At 35.4% G+C, this 9,806-nt stretch overlaps 1 protein-coding gene across 2 annotated transcripts in view; it reads left to right on the top strand.

The window, feature by feature from the left end:
- The first annotated feature begins 13 nt into the window (after positions 1-13).
- Positions 14-9,806, top strand: part of LOC149066963 (ubiquitin-conjugating enzyme E2 Q1) — a 34,727-nt gene continuing 24,934 nt past the window's right edge. Inside the window, exon 1 of one of the 2 annotated variants that reach the window (XM_089253023.1) lies at positions 14-514. In XM_089253023.1, coding sequence (XP_089109149.1) covers positions 353-514 — 162 coding nt within the window. In that variant the 5' untranslated portion in view covers positions 14-352. The remainder of the gene's footprint in view (positions 515-9,806) is intronic. The other variant, XM_089253024.1, reaches the window with a different exon arrangement.

Here is a 9,806-nt window from a genome sequence, read left to right as displayed (position 1 = left end):
ACCATACGCCTGCTTTTTTTTATTTTTTGTCAATTTCATGATAAGATATGAAAACGCGCATGCGTCAAGTTTCAGTCGCCATATTGTGTTTTGTTTGTTTCAGATAATACTTGGTATATACGTTCTCAATACATCCATAGAATTACCCGCGGATCGGGAATAAAGTCTCGCGAAGTGTGCAAAAAATACTCGAAGGTTTCGTCGTTGCATCAGCGTGAGGGCAAAATTAATTTAATGAAACAGCGAGATAATCGACAAAGTGACCAGATCGACGAATTCTCAAGACTGTTATTGTTGTGTGTGTGTGTGTATGTCATTGTGTCAATGAGTGAGCTGTAATAATTGCCCTCCAATGGCTTGTCTGAATAACTTGAAGCAAGATATAAAGACTTTGGAGGCTCTTTTTCCGAAGGGCCACGAGATATTTCAAGTGATAAGTGCTTCCGTCGACGAACTGACGTGTCGATTCACGAGCAGGTGCGGCAAGAAATTCGAGATACATGCAAACATAACGGTCAGTATACCCCCTATTACAATAATAATACCTATTTATTGCATTCTAAACATTTCCCCCTTCAATTTAGCAATTACTCGAGAGGGCAGGCAGAATACCCAGGAAACCAACCAAGGGCACCCCCTGGGCTTTTGCCGTAGCCACTCGATATGCTTTCCAATAATATTTTCTTCGTTATTAAACACGTTTCGAGGACCCCCTTAAGAACCTTTCGAGAATATCCTGGATGTCCGCGGACAGGCCTGTAACTAGGCTTGGGCAACTGTTACACTGCCCCATAGTCCAGAGCCAAATGCCTCCCCCTCATATGAATTCTAACTTTCAAGAGGGGCTCCAAGGAAAAGTTTGCCCCAGGACCCTGAGAAGGCATACTGTGATCCTGGCCATAGACCAACCTTTACGAACCACTGTTTGACAACAAATTTTTTATAGTTCAATTTATTATGACCTCGATATGTGCAGAATGGGTAGGGCTGGCATCCAGGGCCCTCAAATTTTTATGCTAGCTATAATAAATTTGTTATATGGGGGGGGGGGCCTCCCCTACAATTTATTATCTTAAACCCTGCCTAACCAGGTTTTTATTTTTATTATGCCTTAAACAGCTTGGAAAACAAAATAGTTTCTCATTGTTGTTATTGATTTTGCAATATTTCATAAATTTAGTGCAAGAAATTTAAGAGTCACGCAAATGCCACTGCGAGTATCCCTATTACAGTAATTGTGATATCTATCATTGCATTTTAAACAGTTTTTGTTTCTCAATCCAGCACTCGAGTAAGCAGGCAGGAACCAATCGAGGGGGGCTTCCTCACGCCTAAGCTTTGTTGTAACCACTCAATATGTTTTCACTTTTGATTGCTGCTTTGTTCCGAAACACGGATTGAAGACCTCCTTGAGAATTTCCTGGAAGTTCGTGGACCACCATCACAAACCACTGTTTGACAATTTGTTTCTAGGTCAATTTATTCATGACCTCCACATGTGGGAAATCGATAGGGCTCAATCCATGGGTCCTTGAATTTTTACACTTTAATAAGTTTTAATAAATTTGTTATATGGGATCCAGCTTCAGGATGGGGGCTTACAATTTATCATCTTAAATCCAACTTGACCAAGTTTTTTTTTATAGCATTGTAATGGATAACTTGAAAAAAGAAATAGTTTCTCATTGATTTTAGGATTGATGTACTATTTTATGAATTTGATTAAGTTCTGGTTCAAATAAGCTGATGCCTCCTATTATGCATAGGAGGCATGCATAATTCTTCTGCTGGGGCTAGTAGTAATGTATAGAAAACTTTATACATTGTAACCACCATGGCACTTGGAATTTGTCAAACACTGATCTGTCAGCAAATATGCACCATATTCTCCTGCATTTGTGGGTATGCTGTAAAAATCGGGGGAAACACCAGCTTTTTAAACGTTGGAGCCCATTATTACTGAGAATTTAACTTATTAAATTTAAATGGGCGCAGTAGCCCAGCTGTATCAGATACTCACCTAAAGTAGCAAAGGATGCTTGGTGGTGTTGTGAGTTCGATACCTGATTTGTCCATGTCAGAAAATTATCTGACGCAGAGGTACAACAGAAAGTGACAACATGACCACAAAAAAAGATTGCTACCTCAGGGAGTCTCGCATTGAGGGTTAGCGCTCCAACCTCTCCGTGAGTATAAAAATTTCTAATGTTGATGTTCAGATTCAGCAATAAATTGTAAGTCCCAGTCTAATTAGCCCTTTTGTGCAGAAAATTATTGTGGTGCGGCAAAGATGATTAATGTGAAAGTTAACACATGTATTATTACATGTATTTAACAAATACGGGGTGATTATAAAAAACTATCCCGACATATGGGCTCCTAACTATCATACCATTCACAGAAACTAAATGAAATTTTGGCATAAGGTATTTTGAGGTATGCGCTGAAGAATGATATGGAAAACAACAGTGTCACTCTAACAGTTACGGTTACAGTGAGAAAATTTCGAAAATATCAAATGGCAACACCAAGTTTTTTGTATTGGAATGCGATCTCCATACTGAAAAACACTAAATAGCGTTGGAATGACACCTGTAGCACGAAAATCCCCGGAGCTAGGCAAGGAAAAAGGAAAAAGGACTTTGCCGTGCACCAGAGCATTAATGTTCGTTTCATTCGTCACACCGTTTCTTCGGCTGAGATCCCAGCCTGATTAGTCCTCCACAAGGTCATGTGGAAAATTTGTGAAAAACAATAAAATGCTTTATTTTATGCTGCTTCTCTGTCCTTATTGGTTGTCCTCACTTTTAGCCTATCTACCGCCGGTGATTTTCATGCTACAGTTGCCGTTCGAACGCTATTTAGGGGTTTTCACAATGGAGATCACATTCCAATACAAAAAACTTGGTGTTGCCATTTGATATTTTCGAAAATTTTCTCACTGTAACCGTAACTGTTAGAGTGACACTGTTGTTTTCCATATCATTCTTGAGTGCATACATCAAAATACCTTATGCCAAAATTTCATTCAGTTTCTGTGAATAGTATGATAGTTAGGGGCCCATATGTCAGGATAGTTTTTTTATAATCACCCTGTATAAAACTAATATCAAGTTAGGCACTAAAACTAATATAATCAGTTATTTATATATTTATTAATATAAATCCATTTATAGATTTTTTTGATTGATTTCCTGTTTCGAAAAAACTTAACTCTTTTAGTAATATCTTCTGACTAAATTTGAAGCAAATGATATTCTGCCTTTTATCATCTGATTTCCTATACATATAAATCCTCGCGAATCAATTTTTTGGTGGAATGATTTTATTTTCCCTCCCTGATGGTCCACAACTCTGATCTATCACCTGTGTTTGCGAAACTTAACTTGTGTCTAGCGTTTGGCATGTTTTGTGTTCAGAAGGTGGTGTCATTTATCCTCCAAATTGCTCGTATGTGGATTTAAAACTAAATGTATTCATATTTCTGATATAGGTCCGTGTGATTGTGGTGGCAACAGAGCTGTTTTTCAAAGGGTTAGCCAACTCAAAGTTTGAAAACCTTAGAAAACTTCAATTAGCTGATTACCACTACACAATCGTGGGTTCCAAATCCGGATTTTCACCAAAGGCGAAATCTGAAAATTAAAATATTGGAAAAAGTATATTCTCTAAAACTATCAGTTTATTTAAAATTCTTTTTGAGTGTCAGTGAACCAAAATTTCTGTGGAAGAAATTCTTGTGCCCTTCCAAAGGCTGATTTCGCATACTCGCCCCTGATTTTCACGATGCAAAATGGTGACGACTGCACAGTGGCTAGATGACAAAACTGTGGCTATTCAGGGTAGAGTTTTTACAGATTGTTTTTTTTCCTCTCAACTATCTCAGAAATTGTTTTACAATTTGAATGAGCATTCAGAAATCCTTTATAATTTTTCAAAAAATTCTTATTTGTAATCATGTGGTAATGAAGCAGATTTATACAAGGTATGGACGTTGTCTTTGAATGCTGGCAGGCAGCGGTGAAAGCACTATAATTGCCGGTATGTAATCTGCTAGGGAAAAACTCTCTGAAATTGAAAAATTTGGTATACATCCCCCTGATTCAGTGATACAACTAGATCTATCATCTTATTCTTTAACAGCCAGCTGGTTATGCTGAATACAGTACAGTAAGATGCTTCATTTGTACTTCAAAGTAGGAAAACGTCTTTTCAAGTTGCACAATCATGATAAATGGTAGGAGGGAGGGAAAAAAAAAATTAGAGAAGGTTTTTCCACTTTTTGTTGGAACTAGGAAAGAACCCGTCTTAAGGGATATGTGAACCTAATTTTTATACTTTTTTAGAAATTCCGGGTATTTGAAGCACTAAAGCATGTCAGTGGCATATCTGCAAGTATTCCCAGCATACTAATTAATCCGGGGGGGGGGGAGGGAAACAGGTCTTGACAAATCCTGCTGCTAGGTTGTCATTGTACTAGAAAATTGGTATTGGTGCCTAAAGTATGTGACTTTAGAAACAAAAACATTCCTTTGAAACAAAAGAAATTGATCATTTAGAAAATATTTTGTGATTTTCCTTACTTTTTGCATAATAATAGTGTTCATGCAAAATACTGTATGTTGTGCACAGATGTTAGTGCAAATGTTCTATACATAATGTGGTGGAAAAACGTTTGAGGACTGAAAAACCGTCGTATCGTGCAAACTGTGGATGCATGAAACTTTTAAGCAATAATTAAAAGCAAAACTAAACACTGCTCCAGAGAAAATTGTTGAAACTATAATGAAAGTCAAATTCAGGGAAAAGTAAATATATACATATAAGGGTGGATCTCAAATGAAAACGGAACAGGAGCCACAGAATGAAATGACATAGTTTATTTCAAACATAATCTCCAAAGCTAAACAAGCACTTGTCCCACTGTTTCAGCAAGTGGTGAATACCCATGCTCATAGGAGTCCTTTGGCTGAGATCGGAACCAGTTTCAAACATTGTCCATGACTTTGCTATCCAAGTAAAAAAGATGACATTTCAATGCTTTTTCAGTGGACCAAAAATGGAAAAGCCACATGGCAATAGATCTAGACTATACAGTACTTGATTTCTGCTCACAGATAGAGCAGCCACATACAGCTTTTCTTATGCAGAACACATTGGTGAAGTTTTTGTGGACAGTGTTGGAATATCCACTGTAAAGCTTGGATCTATAGCCCTCCGACTTTCACTTTTTGGATCCACTGAAAAAAAGAATTGGGAGGCTATAGTTTTCACTCGAATAGCAAAGTCATAGACAATGTTTGAAACTGGTTCCGATCTCAGTCAAAGGACTTTTACGAGCAGGACAAGTGTCCTACTGTTTTACCACTTGGTAAAACAGTAGGACAAGTGTTTGTGTAGCTTTGGTGATTATGTTTGAAATAAACCATGCCATTTCATTCTGTGGCTGCTGTTCCATTTTCATTTGATACACCCTTATAGAATGGTTTTTTTTGTTATACTAGTGATTTATAACTGAAACATCAGGTTGATGTTAGGGGGAAAGTAACGAATATACCACAGAGTAGAGATGTGACGTGAGAATGTTCTCCGAAGAATATTCTTGGGGAACAAGAATATTCCCCTGGTTGTAAAAATTAGAGGATAATCGAGAATATTCTATTTTAATTTAAATAATGAAAAAATTTTACTAATTTTGTTTCTATTATAAAATATGATTGTTTTTTTCAAAAGCCTGAAACATTTAGAACAATTTTTTTTGGAATAATCACCTCATAAGGACAAATTTTAGTTCAAGAAATATTCTGAGAATATTCTCTGTCGTGTCGAGAGGTTTCAAAAATTTTTGTTATGAAGATTTTGGAAACCTTTGAAGATAAAAAAATTTCTTTTGAAATTAGATAAATTTTCAGAAATAAGTTTAAAGCAAAAAATAAGTTAAAGTTGATTGAGAAAGAGAGCTATTCTTATGATCACCTTCATTTTAAAGAATGTGTGATTTTCTTCAATAAACTGAATGAGAACATACACTCAAATTTTTTATCACCCATATTTCTTTGCAAGTAGTTTAATTCATCTGTGTTGTTTTCATTTTCTTGCTTTAGAAGTTTAATATTGTGGGCTGCAAACTTTTATTTTCTCCTTTCTATTGACAATTCTTTTTTGCTGTATGTATGAGGTTCTAAAAGCTCTTATAGCAATTTTAGAATGCAACTTCTGTCAAACTCATTCTAATGCTCCATCACATAACAGCGCCAATGTTTTCTGCAGAGTTTCTATAACATTCGTCTTTCCAGAAAATCCAATTTTTATGTGTATTTGGGTAGTTTTAAAAAGAATTCCCTCTCGTGGCATACCTTCTGCAGTAGCCAAATGGTGAATGAATTCTGATCCACGCTCATCTTTGCTCAACCTTTTATCTACTGATGGTACTTTGAAATACTAGGTTAGCTGATTTGTTTTGCACAAACATATCAAGTATTCAAGGTTTTTCTCATCATTTGTCTTTATCGTTGCTTTTTCTTTACTCTATTCAATTTCAAGCTATCATGAATAATTAGTCTGAATTCCTGTTTTGAACAGTTCTGTATCCTCTGAGAATGGGGATATTTTTTGTATAGTTACTTTTGTTTGGAGGAAAATAACAAAACACAGCTTCCCTCTTTCACAAATGTAAATATAATCAATTTACCATTATTTGTAATTTTATATGTATACTAGCTATAATACCCGGTGCTGCCCGGGTTTTCTTCAATGAGGTTTTTTTCTATTCTTTGAGGGACATGCAAACCGTGCCCACGTTAACCAATATATGGCGACTTCCTGCGCCACTCATGAAATAAACAAATCTAGATTTAAAGAAACATAGGTATGAAAAAAAAAAAAAATTTTCCCTTTTTATAAGGGCCGCTATATATTCCCTCCCCTTCTTGAACTTAAAGTTATCTATTTCTGTCTGTTTCTGCTTCAAAAAATGCTTAATTAAAGCTGTGGAATTTCTTCGATGTACTTTATGAGCCCATAATTAATTTTAAAACAACTTAAACTATATGAATTTATGCAGTTGAATATCAAAAGATAATACGGAGACATTAATTTTCATGCTTCAGAAGATTTAAATAGAAAGTTGAAATCAATGTTATTGCATGAATATCTGACTCAAAAGTAGGTCTGGCTAATTACTTCATATTTAATCTCCTGGGCTTCGTATATCTCTAAGCGACGTCAATATTTCAGAAATCGAGAATTCAATACAATTTTTAAAATTATTGATGTGGCGGCAAATCCCATTTCTACTGTAAAATCGGCAATTTTAACACTGATTTCTATGGGGATCATACTTTGCCTTACCCTCAAAGTGATGTTGATGATGGCGTCTATTCAAAAAGCTCTTATTATTAGGAGGATTGAAAAAAGTAACAAACCATTATAAAGGCATAAACTATTATAAATATATTGGCAGCGTTAAAGTGGTGACAAACCATTGTAAAGGCATATACACGTCTGAAACGCATTGCTAGGAAACCATGGTAACCAAAGTAAACATTCGGAAAGTGATTGTTGAGTCCCAAAAACCATTTTTGCCCATTTGGGGCATTTTCCCTGCTCTGATGGAATCTTAAAGTAGCCTATCGTTCAAGTCGGGTCCCATTTGGTGTATATGCAAAATTTGGCGACGATCGATATAAAATTGTAGATTTGTATAGAGAACATACATACACACACACAGACAGACAGACAGAAAATCAATTTTTCAATCAAATTTTCTGTCTGTGTGTGTATGTATGTTCTCTATACAAATCTACAATTTTAGATCGATCGTTGCCAAATTTTGCATATATACCAAATGGGATCCGACTTGAACGATAGGCTACTTTAAAATTTCGTCAGAGAAGGGCAAATGCCCAAAACGGGCGAAAATGGTTTTTGGGCCTCAACAATCACTTTCGGAACGTTTACTTTGGTTACCGTGGTTTCCTAGCAATGCGTTTCAGACATGTATATGCCTTTACAATGGTTTGTTACTTCTCTAATCCTATTACTATATGAATAATAATTTATGTCTTTATAATGGTTTGCCACATTTTCAATACTCCCATTCAATACTACTATAATGAGGTTTTTTGAATGACGTCATAATCATCATCAGCATCGCTTTGAGGGTCAGGAAAAGGGTGATCCTCATAGAAATCAGTGTTAAAATATCCGATTTCACTGTAGAAATGCGAAGATTTAATGAGGTTTTCTGCTGCATCTGTAATTTCAAAAATTGTGTTGAATTCTTGATTTTTTTTAAAATAAATTGAGTTCGCTTAGAGATACGAAGCCAGAAAATTAAATATGAAGCCATTAGCCGGATCTACTTTCGAGTTGGATATTCATGCAATAACACATTGATTTCAACTTTAATTTTAATGCTTGAGAACATATAAATGTAATGTCTCCACATTGTCTTTTAGCATTCAACTGCATAAATTCATATAATTTAGGTTGCTTTAAAATTAATTATGGGCCCGTAAAACAGGGCTGTCTTAAGAGCATCATAGGCTCCCTGGACAGTTGGTTTTTCTGAGGTCCTACCAGGTAAATTCTAGAAAATTTCAACCAAATCAAATTTTTGTGAGGCACCTCTTCTCTTGAGTTCCTCTCCCTCTTCCCTCCTCTTCCCATGCGTTAAGACGGCACTGCCGTAAAGTGCATCGCACGAAGAAATTCCACAGCTTTAGCTAAGCATTTTTGGAAGCTTAAATAGGCAGATGGATAACCTGAAGTTCGGGGGGGGGGGGGTTGGGGAGGGGATCGAAATACCCAGCTCCCCTTGAAAAAGGAAGAAAAATATTTCCATTTCTACGTTTCTTTAAATCCAGATTTGTTTATTTCATGAGTCACGCAGGAAGTCGCCATATTGGTTAACTTAGGTACGGTTTGTATGTCCCTCAAAGAAAGAGAGATCATGTGATATCCAAAAAGCCTCATTGAAGAAAGAAAACCCGGGCAGCGCCGGGTATTATAGCTAGTTATTCATAAACATGTAGCATATTATAAACATACATTATTTTTTAATTTTGGAGACATTCATTGCCAAGTAAAAATAATGTTAAATTATTTATTGTAACTTCAAGAATATTCTCGAGAATCTTTCAAAAGACTATTACCAAGAATTTTACATCTATAAAAATAACTGGAGAATATTCTCATCAAGAATAATAAGAATATTCTCAAGTTATTTAAATAATAGTTGCTTTCCAAAAAATATTCTCTAGTATGATCCTCCATGAGTATATTCTCCATTATCTTCCATGAGAATATTCTTCAGTATTATCCTCCATGAGGATATTCTCTCCAGTATTATTCTTGATGAGAATATTCTATCCAGTATTATCCTTGATAAGAATATTCTCAAGTTATTCAAGTAAAGCTTTATTATGTAAAGCTTTATTATGTAAAGCTTTATTCTATCAAAAGTTGTGTTCATCAAAGTAACTTTTGATGCTGAATAAATCAGCAAGAACCTGAGCATTCCTGAAAATTTTTATTGTGTGGAGATTCTACTGCAGGGCTTGAAAAATGCCATGTGGCTATGGTGACTAAAAAAAAATTGGTTTTGATGCTTAAAATCTTCTGTATGTGTTGACTAAATAGAAGTCGGGGAACAATGTGCAAAATTGTTAGAATATGTAAGCATTTCCAATCACATGAGAAAAGGTCCAAAAAAAATCATTTAGAAAAATTATTTAGGTCATTTTTTTTCTTTAAAAAAAAAAAATCTAGGCTTTTTGGGAAATTTGGTGGCCACCTAATTTTTT

This window comes from Pholcus phalangioides, unplaced genomic scaffold, assembly GCF_987345545.1.
Source record: "Pholcus phalangioides strain wild (caught in Gottingen) unplaced genomic scaffold, Ppha-v1.0 ptg000031l_1, whole genome shotgun sequence".
NCBI classification, from domain to species: Eukaryota; Metazoa; Arthropoda; class Arachnida; order Araneae; family Pholcidae; genus Pholcus; species Pholcus phalangioides.
This window is presented reverse-complemented; position numbering and strand designations above follow the sequence as displayed.